Here is a 17249-nt window from a genome sequence, read left to right as displayed (position 1 = left end):
ATAGCCACCTAGATATGACCCAAGCAGCATGAGTCCAAACATTTGCACTCCTTTTGCTCTCTAAGTTTCTACAGTATAGACTTAGGAGATTTAGGCTTTAAATTTGCTATTAAAGCTAAAGAATACTGCCACTGGCAATACTTACTACATGACATTGTTGCTCTTTTGTCACTACGTTCCTATCAGGCGCTGTTAAGAGTACCCTTTTTCATTGATGGGGAAACCCCATCAATAAACTGATCTGGAGGGTCAGAGATACAGGCTTATGATTTGGTTGGAAGTTTAATATAGTTTAATAATAGACAAGTTGGACCTATGATGTTTAAACCTTGAGACCTACAGAATGCCAACATCAAAGACTAGTATCCTGGTCCTAAAACAGCTGATCAATCTATGTCTCCAACTTCATTTTTGCTCCAAGGCCTGTCTGTTCAGTCTAGGCAAGTTGATTCTGGGGAAATGGTCAAAGTTACACCTTTGTGTTTACAAGTACTGCTTTGTAGGCACTAGGTACTTGTACTCTCTGCTTCTATAGGTGTCTGGGCCTTGCAAGCACCATACCTGAGTATCCAATAGTCATCTAAGGCAGGATACAGACTGCCCAAAAGGGCGGTCTCCCGCTGCCCTAGTTTGCTGCACGAGGGAGTCACAGCGGACAGACCGTGGGCTCTCTTGCACAGCAAAAAGCAGCAGCAAAAAGCAGCTTCTTTTTCTGGTGCGGTTGTGATGCCGCAAGGCGCCAATGGCACCCTTGCGGCATCATAAGGGTGCTGAGACATGTGGATGCTAGGCGTCCATCACGTCAAAATGGTGGCGCCCGTATGTACAGGGCGCTGCCATTTTGACGCCCTCGTCATGTACAAGGGGCGAGGGGCGTCTGAAAGTGCCGCCCCTCGAGAGAATGCCTCAGGCAATCTTTCCTTGCCTAACATAACTGCTGCAGTCCAGCCTTTTCTTACTAGCACAACTTAGTACATCAGTGGGTAGGACAGAGCTCCAAAATCCACTGAGGAATTTCAAAATTCATTTTCATTTTGTCTATACTGGTGACATCTGGAAAATTCCTACTCAGCATGTCATGCCCATTCTAGTCCCAGCTGAGACTTTATGGAAAGAGATGATCTCTTATGAAGTGACTGTCAGCATACGGTTGACTGTGAGCATACATAGTTTGCATGATAACTATGCTTTTTCTTTTTCTTTTTTGTCTAGGCCACTGTCATAATAAATAACAATTTTGGTAGTCAAAAAGCAGAAGTCAATCCCACTCTGTATGTATGTAGAAGAATCATGTTTTAAGCCACTCTCAAATGATTGAAACACCCAGAAGTTCTCAGAAGTATTTGTCAGACAGGGTGGATGGTGGGAGAATGGAGTACTTGAGAGTGAGACTGCAGTCTACACCATCCCCAAATACAGGCTTTCCTCTGATGGAACAAACAGCAGCATGGTTACAAAGAAACTTATACTAGCATGTTACAGTCACTTCCAATTCTCATCTTCCTCTAATATTGTCCTTTTGAAAATATCCTAAGATCTAAATATTATATTGATTGCATACTTTTTCATTCCACATTTTACTTCTTCCCTGAATTATTTTTGTCAGTTTTGAAAAATATTTTTTTAAAAAAACCTCACCATATCTTCATGTCAACTATTCATTCATTTATTTAAATATTTATATTCTACTTTACATCCAAGGTACTCAGAGTGGTGCACAACAAAATGAATCTATAAGAATAATTGTAAAAGCTAAAAGAATGTTAAACTGTTCAACACTTAAGAGTTTAAAATAATTATAACTTCAAAACATGTGCAAACTGGGATAAAATCAACTAGACCCCAGTTGCTTTAATAAAAGGCCATACCTTGACTTGGTGCCACAATGCTACAATATTATTACCAACGAGATATATCCAAAAGGCACCAAATCCTGTCTGAACTTGGAGGTTAAGCAGGGTCAGGCCTGGTTAATACTTGAATGGGAGACCAACAGTGAATACCAGGTGCTGTAAGCTGTATTTGAGAGGAAGGAACAAACCAAACCACTTATGAGTATTCCTTCCTTAAGAAAACCATATGAAGTTCATGGGGTCACTGTAAATTGAAAAGCAACTTGAAGGCACAAACCCACAGCACCAACTGGGCCTCTAAGAGGAAAATATTCTACTATGGGTGTGCCATAGCAGAGAAAGGCTTCCATTTCTTTACACAGTGAATTGCACTTCCAGGTGGGAAATGGAAGAATGCCCAACCAGTAAACCTCGGTTCCTGGATAGGGAAAAATTTAAGGAGTGGTGTGTCTTCAGTCACTGTTATCCCAAGAAGTTTAAGGCTTTAATTGTTGTCACCAGCATCTTGAATTCAATCCAGGAGGATATTGGCAACCAATGCAGTTTCTTAAAACCAGTGTAAGATAGTTTCTGTATGCAGTCTAAACACTATCTGCAGCTTTTGTGCCATATTCAGGGACTGTCCCACATTAAATGTATTGCTATAGTCTAATCAGTAGGTTTCTAGTACAGTCGGCCCTTCTTATACACGGATGTTTTTATACACGGATTCAGGCATCCTTTCTATAACAAGGGTCCACTGTAATCTTTTGTGCATGGCCATTAGAATATTACAAATAAAGTGTACTTCAAGGGACAGAGTTCTTTGTAGGCTCTCATTTTCAAGAGAAGTTGAGAGTTAGGGTTTCAAGGACATCTCATTGGTATGACAGCTGCATTTTCACTGGACATCACCATTTCTCTCTTTTTTGTTAACTGACCTCCAGTCGATCTCAGCCCATGGCAATCCTGTGGATGACACATCTCCAAGATTCCCTAACCTCAACTGTTCTTCTTAGTTCCTGAAACATTCCTAAAGTTTGTGCTCAATTGCATATCTTTGCATTTTAGAATCTTTTCTAGTTCTTTCATAGCCACTCTCCCATTTATTAATCTTCTGATTTCCTGGTTGCAGTCCACGTTCTTATCAGTGTTTGATCCCAGTTATGAGAACTTGTTTACTGTTTCTATATCTTCATTGTCTATGCTGAATTTGTGTAGATTCTCCACAGTCATTGTTTTTGCGGTACTGACAAATTTTAGGACAGTGAGAAGACACAAGATACAAAGTGTTGGTTTTAACCTTTAAAGCCCTACATGGCTTGGGTTCTGACTTCTTGCGGGAACGCCTTCTCCCATATCATCCTCCCCACACTCTTCGTTCTGTGGGGAAGAATCTGCTTTAACCAAAGAGGACTAGACTTTCAGCAGTGACCCAGCACTCCTTTGCAGCAGTTGCTCCTAGACTCTGGAACGACCCGCCAGATGAGATCCGTCAGATTACCACCTTGGAAACCTTTAAGAAGGCTATTAGGACGGAACTCTTCCAGCAGGCCTTTCCAGACTAGGTCCACCTCTATTTTCCTGCCTCCCCCCCCCCCACTTCTCTCCCCTTTTCTCCATCCCTTTTTCCATCCTATCTGGTCCCCGCTATACATATCTTTTTTAACAAATCCTCCATTGATTTTAACTGTGATTTTATACTACTGTTTTAATATCTGTCTGGTTTAATCTCTTTTTAGTATTACTATGTTTTTATACTGGGGGGGAGGGATAGGGGTTTTAGAATTTTAACTGTATCCTCTTTTATTGTTGTAATCCGCTTGGATTCCAAGTGATTAAATGGAATATAAATATAAATAATAATAATAATAATAATAATAATAATAATAAATTCTTCACAATACCTTTTTGTCTAAACAGGCATATAATGATTAGCTGGTTATGCCGAAGGTCCTGTTAATGGGTGGGTGGGTGCCCTGTACTTTTATTCTTGTTAAATTTTTAAATGCTTATATACAGTTCTAAATCATTGGTGTTTTAATAGGACAGTATACTTGTTATTATTATATTACAGTGGGCCCTTGGTATCTGCAGGGGATCCATTCCATGGATACCAAAATCAGCTCAAGTCCCATTGTTCTTAATAGCACAAGGTTTCTTTGCCCCCTCCTCTCCTCCCCCTTCCCTCCCTCCCTCCCCCCTTCCCTCCCTCCCTCCTTCCTTCATTCCCCTCTCCCTCCACCCTCCTTAATTATCTGCTTTCTTTCTTCCTCACCACCCTGGCTTGGCTGTGGGGGCACAGCCTAGCTCCCAGTCAGCTGGTCTGGGGCCTGGGCCTGGGCCAAGTCAGAGGCTTGAGTCTTGTAATCCCATCCCCAGCTCAGCAGCTGGGTGGTGGTGGTGGTGATGGATTTGTCCTCAATGGTGGCACGGCTGTGTCCGTGCTGCCATTGGGGACAATGTGGGCTTGCTATTCATGGATGCTCAAATCTGCAGATGACAAGTCCGCAGATAAGGAGGGTCCACTGTACTTTTTATCATTTGGTTTTCAGCTGTACTTTATTTTAATCTATGATGTAAACTGCCTTGAGTTCCATCTCAGAAGAAAGGCAGGAGATAAAAAATAAAATAACAATTCACTGTCTCTCCTTATAGGCCATTTTAGAGGGAGCATGTCAGGCCATATGGTTCACACTACTTGGCCCTCCAAAGAATTCAATGCCTAAAGGTCTGCTTCCTGGAACACTCTTCCTTATAGTGGGGACAGCCTTGTCTTGCTTTCTGGACCAAATCTAGAATTAGAGGGTGCAGAATAGAGCCTGCTTTATGCCAACCCAGATTCTTCCTTACCCTCCCACTTTAAACTACATGCTATTGGGATGCAAGAAGGAAATGTGGAATATGTCAGCATAGAACAAGAACTGTTACAGCCAGGGAGAAAACAACATTAAGCTGACCCAGCCAGGTTAATTTCCACTTGTAGCTACTGTACAGGAGGCTGCGTACATGTGTGTAGAATCCTAGTTCTAGTCCTGACAGAAAGACAGGCAAGATGGTCATAACCAAGATGGCTATAGCTGCTGCTGTGAGATAGTTACATTTCTATTTTTGAGGTTTTATGGAAGTGCAGAACTGGGAAAGGGGGCATCATCTCATTAAAATTGGCTTTTCATTTTAGAAAAACATGTTTTTCTCCATTAAGATGGTAATGATAGGACTGAAAGCTTACAGGCAATGTTTGGCATTCTTTCAGAAGCCGGGTGAGGCCTGTCAAGGTGGATGTCTCAACACTTCAGGAAGGGCAGGGATGGGGAGACTTTGGCCTTTCAGATATGTTGGCCTACAATGCTCATGAGCCCTGTTCATCATGGTGAGGGATTATGGGAGTTGTAGTTCAAACAAGATGTTGCATAGCTCTTTATCCCCCCCCCCCCGCAGAGATGGAATAAGCTGTTGACAAAATAGATAGATTTGCACATTTGCTTAATTTCTATGGTTCTACCATTTATTTCCATGTATTATTACTCCAACATCAGTCTCGCTGAGTTCAGTGGTGCTAACTCTCAAGTAATAACAGCAGTCTTTCTAGTTTTTTTTTGTGACGTAAAATAAGGGTTATTTTGGTAGTTGCCAAGACTGAACTAGCACATGTAGTTAATGGGTTGGTCTCTGTTAGGTGATGTTGGGTCATGTTTACTTCCAGATACTTTGAAAGCTTATAGATCAGACCACAGTAAAGGTCAAAAGCAAGCCAGCTCTGCTTGCCAGTCAAGTGATAACCCTAATATATCATCACACTGTCAAGTGCTTGTATAGAGAAAGGAATAAGCAGCCTGGGACCTTACAGTTGTTTTAATAATAATAATAATAATTTGTTTTATTTATATACCGCTATTCCAAAGATCATAGCGGTGAACAGCAAGTAAGCTAATTAGCAAGCAAGCTAATTTGCCCCCAACAATCTGGGTACTCATTTTAGCGACCTCGGAAGGATGCAAGCCTGAGTCGAGCTTGGGCCCTTTTGCTGGTCTTGAACTCGCAACCTTGTGGTTTCGAGTGAATGGCTGCAGTACAGGCATTTAACCACTGCGCCACCAGGGCTCCAGTCCAGTTTTAGGACAATGTGGTTGATAATCAGGGGTTCTGATAGGTATAGACCAACAGATATAGAAAGTACTAAGTGATCTATATCTTGTTAAGAATGTACTTCACTTTGGCAGTATTATCTTCCAAGCACTACAGGAACATCATTTTCATACAGTTCTCTCCCCACCCCACCCCGCCAGACACACTGTTGCCCAAATTGAGGGAGGGAATTATCTGTGGAAAGAATCATATGTGGGCAAAAGAAAAATGGATTAAAGAACGAAAACAGTAGCAGTAGGGATGACAGTAAGGAGGAGGAGGTGTTTGCAGAAAGTCTACTTCTGAGAAGAGTGTGGGGCTGTGTTCATCATCACCCACTGTCTCTTCAAACTGGGCTACTGGTTGCCATTTGAACATTCTTAAAAAGGGAAATCTGCCAACAAAACTCACTCACACCCAAAGTTTTCTCCACTTGGAATAGCAGAGAAAATAGAGGGAGTGTCCTACCCTGCTTTAAAGGCACAAGTTCTAATATTCAGACTTGTCATCCTCCTTGTTAGTAGAGAAATAAAATTGGAGGTGAAACAGATGGGACTAATTTCCAAACCAATAAGTTTGCTGTTTTTATTTGATTTTGATTTTTTTAAATTTTATTTTATTTTTGTTAACTGGCTTATTATGTCTAGAAGGAAGAACATCTTAAGGCACCGATGGTATACTCTAATGTGCACTAACTGTTATTGTTTCATAGTTCAGACTTGACTTGTAGCATGGTTATTTACCACAGCACTGCCACATACTATTCTAGAGAACAAATTGTTGACCACTTCTGGATGCTTAGCATCTAGTAATGATAGCCTTTTCATATAATTCCAGGGAAAGGTGAACAAGGAAAGCCATACCCGCTCACAGAAGAAGACAATGATGATTCTGCTTATCGGGAAAATGGTTTCAATATTTTTGTGAGCAACAATATAGCCTTGGAACGATCACTGCCAGACATTCGTCATCCTAAGTAGGTAGTTCAAATCTGACTGTTTCACTATGTACCTTCTTATGAAAATGCATTGTGATTTAAGAGATTATTAGAAAAAATAGATGAAAGATTAGAAAGAATGTAATGTCTACTTTCATTTTCATTGATTTTGAGTGAGAAACAAAGGGAAGTTGTGAGCTGCCATGTAGACATTGTTTGGCTTTTCAGTCTTGGGGGATGTGATATTTCTTCTGGCAGATCACAGTGGCAGAAGGTATGGAAATAGGATCAGGCAGCTTTCCCAAACCTTCCCATATGATTGCAAGACACATATAATGACTCTTAATTGATAAATACAGTACAAGTCTTGGAATAATCAGAGATACCTTTGCACTTCCATCTGCTTTAGTGCTAAGGATACCTTCAAGGTGTTCCATCATGATAATCATCAACTGACACAAGATTATGATTATTACTATATTATGGGAATGATTGTCAAAACATTGTTTCTACAGGAAAAGTGTTTTTTGTACAATAACCTATTTATGCAACAAACAAATGAAAAACAGACATTTTGGAAAGGAAGATATGTTTTCGCACACCAAAAAATGTAATGTTTTTGAAATGATTGAAAAATGCTCAAAACACTTTCTTATCATCTAGTAAGAATAAAAAAAATAATAATCTTTGTACTACGGCATGGAAAAACAAAACAAGCAAAGATGCACATCCTTATTTTAGTGGTTTTGTAATTTATGAAGTGTTCTTTATTGTGTTTTATCTGATCAATGAGAATTTTATTAATAGAACAGCAATGGTGCAAAGTTATATGAAATTTATTTACTTGTTTGTAAAAAATTGTTTGTAATTTACTTGACAGATAAGACTAAAGAAAAGGTACACAGCCATGCAGTTAGCACAAAACTTTATCTCTACAGTTGGTCAGTCCAATGGCTTTAGAAGTCAAGGAAGTTATAAGAAACAATTATGTTGACAGCTTGTTTGATTAACCTGACTAGTGCCTTGAGGTCTATTTGACTCAGTATCCTCTCAGAACATTCAACAACAATTTAAGCAAAGATTAATGTCTAGTAAAGCAATTGTGAGATGATGTTCACAAGAAAAGAAAATGTCAAAGATAGCTGCCCTTGCAGGAGTAATGGCTAGATTTAAAAAAGAGATGATTGTCACACTTAGCAGCACTATGTATTAACCATGACCAAACATAGGATCTAAATTTGCTAACATGAGTTCATCAAGAGTTGAGATTACACTGTCTTTTTCCTTTCAAATGATGACACCTGAGACATCTTGTGAAAATTATAGTAATCAGATGTACAGCTGACTGGACAGGAAGTGGAGTTACAGTGGTTTATTGTGAACAAGTGTTCCATCCCAGAGTTTTCCAATTCTGAGTGTTTATAGATGAAACTGTGCTCACAACAGAATGGTGGCTTGGTTGCTGAACTAGCTGACTACCTAACATTATCATTTTCCAGGTAGCCAAGGTGCTGTAGGGGGTTTACAAGAAATGTTTTGGCTTGTTGTGGTGAAGGAATTGGATAGAAATGCTAAGGTGGTCCTAGTGGGAGTCTTTCATACATGTCAGGGCTTTTGGAAGACATCAGAGAGCTCTGTGCAATCACGAACCTGTACTAAATGGTATCTAGTCCCTGCAGGACATAATTGGAGACATTTCTACAGCTTTGCAGTCATTGATAGATTGCTCTCTGTTGGGGTTTTGACTTAACTGGGAATCAAAACCTCTGTAGGCAAGGGAAATTAATTAAGCTAGTATGTCTCAGAATGCTAATGTATCTGGTTTTAGTTGAGAGCAATGAAGCAAGTAAGAGACTGACTAGAGTTGGGTGTTGGTATTAAATCTTCCTGCCCAAGCTCTCATTGGCTTTTGGAAGTTCTCCTGCCCAAACCTCACTAAAAAGAGTAGTAGATGTGCGAGAACATGGCCATGGTGCTTCGATTTATTTCAGTGGAGAAACTACAGAAAAATCATTTCTTTAGCATACACTCTATGTTAATAGCTCAATATAGCATATATTTACTTCTCTGGTCTTTTAGTTTGGGGTTTTTTATAAGATGCTCATCTCATTTTTAAAAAAACGTATTAAAAAATCTTTCAAGAAAGGCAAAGCATGCCCTTGGAAAACCATGTATTAATCTCTATAACCCAGGATTCATTTGCATATGATTAATGCAAAGACCTAACTCTGTTTTATCTAATCTATTTGTTTTAAATATTTTGTTTTTGCCTTTTGGCTGGCAAAATTATCCCCAGGTCACCTGAAATTATCTGCAGCAATTCCCACTGGCCAAGAATGTTTCCAGTTAGATGGGATTTTAATACATAATTACAGAGCATTAAAGTTACATTCAATTGCATTGTTGGCATGATAAATATGCACTACACAACAGCTTGTGCTCTAAAAGGATATCCTGATTTTTACTGCTGTTGAAAAACACTGCCAGTGGAAACAATGCAAAAAATCATTAGGGACAAAATGAGGCTGAACTGCCACTTTTCCCTGTAGTGTTTGTCAATATATCTGCTACTAATTTGTTTTTCACCCACTGCTAGCCAGATGGGCTGTGACATTTCTCGGGATATCCCCAGAAGCAGGGCATTGTCAGCAGTGTCTTATTGGGAACATCAGCACTATAGTGGTTCAGCTCTTTCCTTGTAATCAGCTTTCCTGCCATGAACCTATTTGGCACCTACACTGTTTTGCCATGACTTGCCAAGAGACCATATAGCACTCAGGATGGGAAACATTTTAATGGAATAAATATAGCAGTTCACATATTCTGCAAGCATTGTACAGCCAATATGGGTGTGCTAAATACATGTGGTGTGCATATGAGTGGCCTGGAAAGCAGACACCAACCCTGCTTTAGTGGGATTTTCTGCAAAAGAATCATGTGTATGCAATTTATCTAAACATAGACTGCAGAATCAGCAATCCTATTTTTTGTAGACCTGTTACAGAACTGGGAAAATTACTTCTGGGGATACAGTTCCCAGAATTATCATTTAACAAGTACAGTATATATTGAGGATTCTAGTGTTGAAAGTTTGCTTTGCTAATTACATAGTCTGAAGTACAATTTTACCATCTATATGTGCAATGTAAATGTAAATATGTCCAATGTAAACCTTGATGCTGGGAGGCGTGGGTGTCAGAAAGACACCTAATGCTGCAGTTGTATCCCTTCCTCCATATACTTAATTTTCACACACTTCAAATATAAACAGACTTTATAGAATCCCAGATTTCCATAATGTGGATCAGAGCTGGATAAGGCAAAGGACAATATGCTTCTTTCCCTTCATTCCATGTGCAGGAGTAGAGCACACTGGCAATTGTTTATTACTTTCAGCTTTGGTGCTCAGAGTTGAATCTCAATATATCCACACCCTCCGACTATCCCCATCTGGCATGGACAATCCCAATTAATTCTCTGTCATCTCACTTTTTCAGCTACTTTAAAAAAGCTTTCAGTTTCTCTCTCCTCCTTCTACCATCTCTCTTTGCTCTCAACTTACTTCAGTTGCCCAAATTGAGTTCAGAGTGCAAAAGTAGTTCAGTGAGAAGAGGGGGCAGAATTTTGCCCTTCCCAGTAGACGTAGGCAGAAGCAACTGCTGCAGCCTCTCCTAGTTTATGTATTAACATTAAGAAAATTTACATCTTCACATGCTGATGCTGTTTGGCCATAGATGTCCTGGTTTTCATATGAGAAGTGTTGGAAAATAAGGGTTTCTGAGGGTATCAGGCTAGGGAACACACTCCGGGGGATGTCACAACTCCTTCCGTAGTGATCTTCAACCTTTTGTTACCACCTCACTGTCCCTAATTGTGGATTTGGTCTGAAGTGACCAGTATCCAAGTCAATTGCCATGAAATTTCACTTCCTAATGTATTCACAACATTGCTTTTCTAGTGTCATATTTTGTGATGTTGTCATTCTTCCTGTGTTTTAACACAAGTATTATCCATTTTAAGTAGTTATATGGAATGCAGCCTTAGATATAAGCCAGATTTCTTTCATGCAATTAAGGCTGAAAGGTATCACAGTATCTAGGACTTCTTAAGACATTTGTACAGTAGTAGTAGTAGTAGTAGTAGTAGTTGTTGTTGTTGTTGCTGTTGTGTGCTTTCAAGTTGTTTCTTCAAGAGTGAGAGCATGTGACTTGCCCAGGGTCAGTAGTGGGTTTCATGGCCGAGCTGGGAATATCCCTATGCCACAAAAACAAAAACACAGGACACATCACAGGAAAGCTAACAGTATCTCTTATGCCAGCGAGGTGTGTTCTTCTTAGGGTAGATCATGCTATGGGGTTCAGAAACTACCATAAATTTTCCTGTAATGTCATAGCTGTAGTATTGCCCATCTGGCTTTCTCAGCTATTTTAAAATTGTCATCTGATTTTATATTCATACACCCATTTCTCACTGGATGCTGTGAAGGGCAGCCACAATAAGAGACATAATAGTATTTTAAAACTAGTTTTCTTAATTATATGAGTAAACCACATTCCTATATATTCCTCTGTGTGTATGCATGTTTGTGATAGTTTGAGTGAAGCTGGACGTAAATTAGATAGAATGAATTATTAATTATTACTAATAATTACTCTTTATGTTTATGCTATGTGTGTCTACAAATATCTGCACAAAACAGAATACATGCCTCTAACTAAGCATACATTTATTATGCAACATGCTTAGCATCTCCTTATTAAACATGTACAGGGCTGTTTATATTTATATATAGTTGCTCCTGTACTCAGCTTGGCCTTACAAAGAAACCCTTTCATCTGCCTCTTTCTTTCACTATCCCGGTACAGTCAGCCCTCCTTATCCACGGATTTTTTTATCCATGAATTCAAGCATCCACAGATTGAAAATATTTTTTAAAAAAATTATAAATTCCAAATAGCAAACTTTGATTTTCCATTTTATCTAAGGGACACCATTTTGCTATGCCATTCTATTTAATGGGATTTGAGCATCCACAGATTTTGGTATCCACGGGGTGTCCTGGAACTGAACCCAAATGGATAACAGGGACCCACTGTACTCTGTCTGCCACTGAGCTAAGTGCTTCCTTTCTCTTGCCCACCATGTGCTCATTTTGTAGTACATTTTTAAATATACCTACCTTAACGATAAAAAAAATAGCTGCTGCAAATAATATTATGAGAGCCAGCATTGCATAGTGGTCTGGCTGTTAAGACTAGGACTCTAGAGAACAGCCATTGAAACCCACTGAGGCTGCATCCACACTGCAGTTGGAGAATTCTACAATGTATTAGAATTCTGAGAACTGTAGTTTGTTCTGGCACCAGAGCTCTCTGACAGAGAAAGCTAAATGTCTCACAATTTTTTTTAAAGTATGTTTTATGTTTTAAATTCCACATTGTTTAATTGTATTTTAAGGGGGTGGGTGGGTTGAGGCTTTTAACCTTGTAAGCCGCCCCGATTGCATTTTGTAAGGAGGTGGAATATAAATAAATTTTATTTTTATTATTATTATTATCATTATGTCTAGAGTTATCTATAGTTCCCAAGATTCCACAACACTGAGCCATGGCAGTTAAAAGTAGTGTCAGCTGGATTATTTCTGCAGTGCAGATGCAGCCTGCAGTCCAGATGCAACTCTCTCAGCTTCAAAAAAAAGCAATGACAAACCCATTCTGAACAAATCTTGGCAAGATAACATCGGATAGGGTCACCTTAGGGTTGCCATAAAATGGAAATGGCTTGAAGGCACAGGAAAACAACAAAATATTATATAGTTGTTGTGCACCCCTTTCCACTGCAGAAAAGTGCCTCCCTGACATTTCTGTACACTATTGGAGATTTTTAAAAATATAAGTATCCTGTCAATCCCTGTTGTTATCCACAAACCAGTTAAGTATTTGAATTTAAAGCTAACCCAGGAAACAGCCTCATTCCAAATTCTCTGGCTTAATGGATGAGGCAGGCCATCTATTAGCATTTTTAATTTCCTTTTTGGTACAAATGTATGCTGTAATGTTTGTGCCTGTTGATAGCTCTGAAGCTTTGAGCCTCTCTCTCATGGTTGGAAATTATTTTCCTCTCTCCCCTCTCCCCACCACCAAGCTAATTTTACAGACCTGTCAAATGGTCGTGGAAATTACCAGTTATCACTGCTTTATCGAGTTCAGCTGACAAGGCTAGATTGGAATAGAAATGCAGTATGACTGAAGCTGGCCGCTGTAAATTGAATACTTTGACACAGAGAGACAATTACTATGTAAATCTTTGCTTGAAAATGTTTTAGGCTGGTATTTTTCTGTTGCGTGCTTGTCACTAACTTGATGTCAGGTAGGTATTGTAGTCCCCTTGATAAAGAGAGAGAAAAGGTCAGCTCTTTAAAAAAAAAACAACCCAAAAACCCTTTCCACCAGGAATGGATGTGCTGACAAAAACTGAATGGAAAATTGAAACTTGTACTTTTTCTCTTTGTTCTGACTTTGTGTGGCATGCTCTTTTGTCAGAATTCTTTCTTTTAAAAAGCAGAAACTGGGGCTGTAGGAGGGGGTTCTGCTTTTATCCTCTTTGAGTTCCTGCATTATTATTTTTTCCTTGCCTTTCCTTTTTCTGGCTTCCTGAATGTTTTGTGGAAAATCTGTATAGCATGTCCTTTTTCTGGTGATATTATCATATGGGAAGGCAGTTTACAAGCCTATGGATATATCTGGAAGGCATAAAATCTGGTATCTGGCCAGGGTTCTGCCACTTCTCTTCCATAATGTGCATAAAATATTACCGCTGTAACTGTGGGGTCAAACAAATTGCAGCTTTTATGAATTGACTTTTGCTATAAACTGACTGAAATGGTGCCAACATTCCCTTCCTTTTTCATAATTTAAAAAGCTCAGGCTGCTTTGAAATGTGCTCCTACAGACATTTCAACAATGGGCCATTGAAGGTTGTCATTTTGAAAATGCACATTAGTGGAGTATGGTCGTTTACACTGCAGTAGGTTTTGTAATTATTAAATTTCTATTTAAGTTTATAGTTTAAAGACAAGCCAGTTCCACTTCTTTTAGTAATAATCTTTACACTGTGGGAACATAAAACACACCTAATTTTAAATAACTCCGTAGTAGCTATTTTAAGTGACTATTACACCCTGCATTATTTAGGTTGCTTGCAAAAGATCTTATTATAAAGGGGCAATGTTTTAGAATATAAGCAAGGGATCTTTGGGGATAAGGGTGCACTGGTGTCAGAGTAATATCATGCAGACTGCAGAAGTAGTTGGTTACTTGTAACCTGTTACTTTTTGCAAGCAATTAATTCTACGTAATTCCCATTTGCATTAACCTATATCATGCTACATTTGCAATTAACAAAAAATAACTTTTATAGTGCCTTTATAGTTCATGGACTGTAGCTCACTAAATAGTGGAGGAGGACTATCACATGGTTCAAGTGATGAATTATGTTTTATCTCATTCTTGAAAAGTTGCAAGAGAAGCCTGGGTTGCATATGGGCTGCATACTGCCTGGCGATGGGTGAATGCGATAAGATCCACCTTGAGAAAGTTACATTCCCGGTCTATCCTAGCAGCAAAGCTAATGTGATAATCTCCATAATCTAGAGGAAATGATGTACCCATCCACCCTAACTTTTTTTAAAAGTCATCCCCTGAATCCTAACAAGAAAAAGCTATGAAATGGGGACATTGATTTGTGAGAAGGGAGCACTGAACAGAGAAGTGTAGTGCTTCATCTCTGTACAAGCTATTTTCTCATTTCAAATACACCTCCCCCCCTCCTTCTCATAACATGTACTGACAACTTTGAAGCTTCCCAGCAAGTATTTGCAAGAAGAAATGCTTACTTGGAAACCCACAGCAAGAAAATAAGAGTGGATTATTTGAACAGTAGAAAAATTACCTTTGCCACACTAGTTAACCAAAAAAACTCAGGCAGTGGCCCTGGTGGCTGGGGAATTTGGGATGTTACAGTCTCAAAAGTAACTTTGCTAATCTCATAGAATGATAGAGTTGGAAGAGACCACAAGGGCCATCCAGTCCAACCCCCTGCCATGCAGGAAATCTAAATCAAAGCATCCCCAACAGATGGCCATCCAGCCTCTGTTTAAAGACCTCTAAGGAAGGAGACTCCGCTACACTCCGAGGGAGTTTGTTCTACTGTCGAACAGCCCTTACTGTCAGGAAGTTCCTCTGAATTTTGAGGTGGAATCTCTTTTTCTGTAGCTTGCATCTATTGCTCCGGGTCCTAGTCTCTGGAGCAGCAGAAAACAAGCTAGCTCCCTCCTCAATATGACAAAAGGTCAAATATTTAAAAAGGGCTATCATATCACCTCTTAGCCTTCCAGGCTAAACATCCCTAGCCCCCTAAGTCATTCCCCATAGGGCATGGTTTCCAGACCTCCTTTAGACATGCTCCAGTTTCTCAACATCCTTTTTAAATTGTGGTGCCCAGAACTGGACACAATATTCCAGGTGGGGCCTGACCAAAGCAGAATAGAGTGGCACTATTACTTCCCTTGATCTAGACACTATACTTCTATTGATGCAGCCTAAAATCACATGGGCCTTGTTAATGGCCACATTGCACTGTTGACTCATGTTCAATTTGTGGTCTATTTGGACTTCCAGATCTCTTTCACATGTAGTCTCATTTAGTCACGTGTCACCCATCCTGTATCTGTTCATTTCATTTTTCCACCCTAAGTGCAGTAGCTTACATTTCTCCATGTTGAAATTCATTTTGTTAGCTTTGGCCCAGCTTTCTAATCTATTTAGTTCATTCTGAATTTTGATCTTGTACTCAGGGGTATTAGCTACTCTTCCTAATTTGGTGTCATCTGCAAATTTGATAAGTATACCCCCAATTCTGTCATCTAATTCATGTCTGAATTAGAAATTAAAGGGGAAATAGTCATTGAAGAATGGGTTAAACAGACTCTATGCTTCTACTTGTCTTCTAAAAATGCCTGCTACTGTTGTGAACTGCCCTGAAGTCATCCCCAGCTCATAGGACTGTTACAGACAGCCAAAATAAAGCTGCTTCGAGTCACAGTGGAGGTATGGTGTTTCAATGATGCATGCGTCCTAAGAGTCCAGAAGCCACACCAAAGCCACGCTCCAGTCCTTAGGGCTGGAGCATGGCTTTGGTGAGACTTCTGGACTCTTAGGACTCATGCATCATTGAAACACCATACCTCCACTGTGACTCGAAGCAGCTTTATTTTGGCTGTCTGTAACAGGCCATAGTGACCCTATGGATGAGACATCTCAAAGACTGCTATTACCTACCTCCCTGCTCAGGTCCTGCAGGTCTGGTTGAGTCTAGCTATCTGGTTTGCAGTGTTCCTCTCTCTGTACTGTATTCCACTTTTCCCAGCATCATTGCCTTTTCTAATGAGTCTTTCCTTCTCATGGTGTGTCCAAACCTCAATTTAGTCATATTGGCTACCAGGGAGAATTCAGCCTTGATCTGGTCTAGGTCCCATTTGTTCATATCTTTGGCTGCTGACAGTAACCTACTTTTCTGCAGCACTACATCTCAAATGAATTTATTCTCTTTCAATCTGCTGCCTTCACTGTCCAGTTCTTGCATCCATACATGGTGATGGAAAATAAAATGGAATTGGCCATCTTGACTTTAATATTCAATTCTATGCCTTGACACTTCAGGAAGCTGCCCTTCCCAGTCCCAATCTTCTTCTGGTTTCTTGGTGGCATTTTTCATTCCATTGATTCCAAGTATGGAAATTCTTTGACAATTTCCATTTTATCATTGTCTAGGAAAAAGTCATATTGTTCTTCAGTGATCATTATTTTTGTTTTCTTAATATTCAGTATTAAATCTACCTTCATACTTTCTTCTTTGACTTTCTTTAGTAATTGTTCCAGGTCTTTGTTATTTTCTGCTAGTAGTATGGTATCATCTGTGTATCTTAGGCAGGATACAGACCGCCCCTTTGGGGAGGCCTGCACCCGCTCCTTTCCCCTACAGAACGGGGCCTCAGCGGCCACAGCAGCAACCCCAGAGGCCCCAATCCACCACTTTTCCAGGCCTCGGGGAAGTGGCAAAAAGCTGCTTCCCATGGCCTGGAAAGGAGTGTCCTTGGGCCTTCATGCCCCAAGGACACCCCGACAGCGGTGGGGAGAGAGAGAAAGGGGCTGCTCGGCCCCTTTCTGTTTTGTATTGCTGGTGCAGCTGTGTAAAGGCTGCGCCAGCGATACAAGCAACAGAAGGAGCTCCGTTTCCCTGCAGTGGCATGCATGCATCATGCCTGCGCTGCTCCATTTGCAGCGCGGCTGTGA

At 40.0% G+C, this 17249-nt stretch overlaps 1 protein-coding gene across 5 annotated transcripts in view; it reads left to right on the top strand.

Annotated features, from left to right (window-relative positions):
• Positions 1 to 17249, top strand: part of GALNTL6 (polypeptide N-acetylgalactosaminyltransferase like 6) — a 648223-nt gene that overhangs the window by 275154 nt on the left and 355820 nt on the right. For all 5 annotated transcript variants that reach the window (XM_089525481.1, XM_089525480.1, XM_089525479.1 and 2 more), the window contains one exon: positions 6798 to 6936. In XM_089525481.1, coding sequence (XP_089381607.1) covers positions 6798 to 6936 — 139 coding nt within the window. The remainder of the gene's footprint in view (positions 1 to 6797; positions 6937 to 17249) is intronic.

This window comes from Sceloporus occidentalis, unplaced genomic scaffold (assembly GCF_023333645.1).
Source record: "Sceloporus occidentalis isolate IW3139 unplaced genomic scaffold, rSceOcc1.0.p SCAF_5, whole genome shotgun sequence".
In the NCBI taxonomy this organism is placed as follows: Eukaryota; Metazoa; Chordata; class Lepidosauria; order Squamata; family Phrynosomatidae; genus Sceloporus; species Sceloporus occidentalis.
Note: the sequence above shows the minus strand (reverse complement) of the source record. Positions and strands in the feature narration are given on the sequence as shown.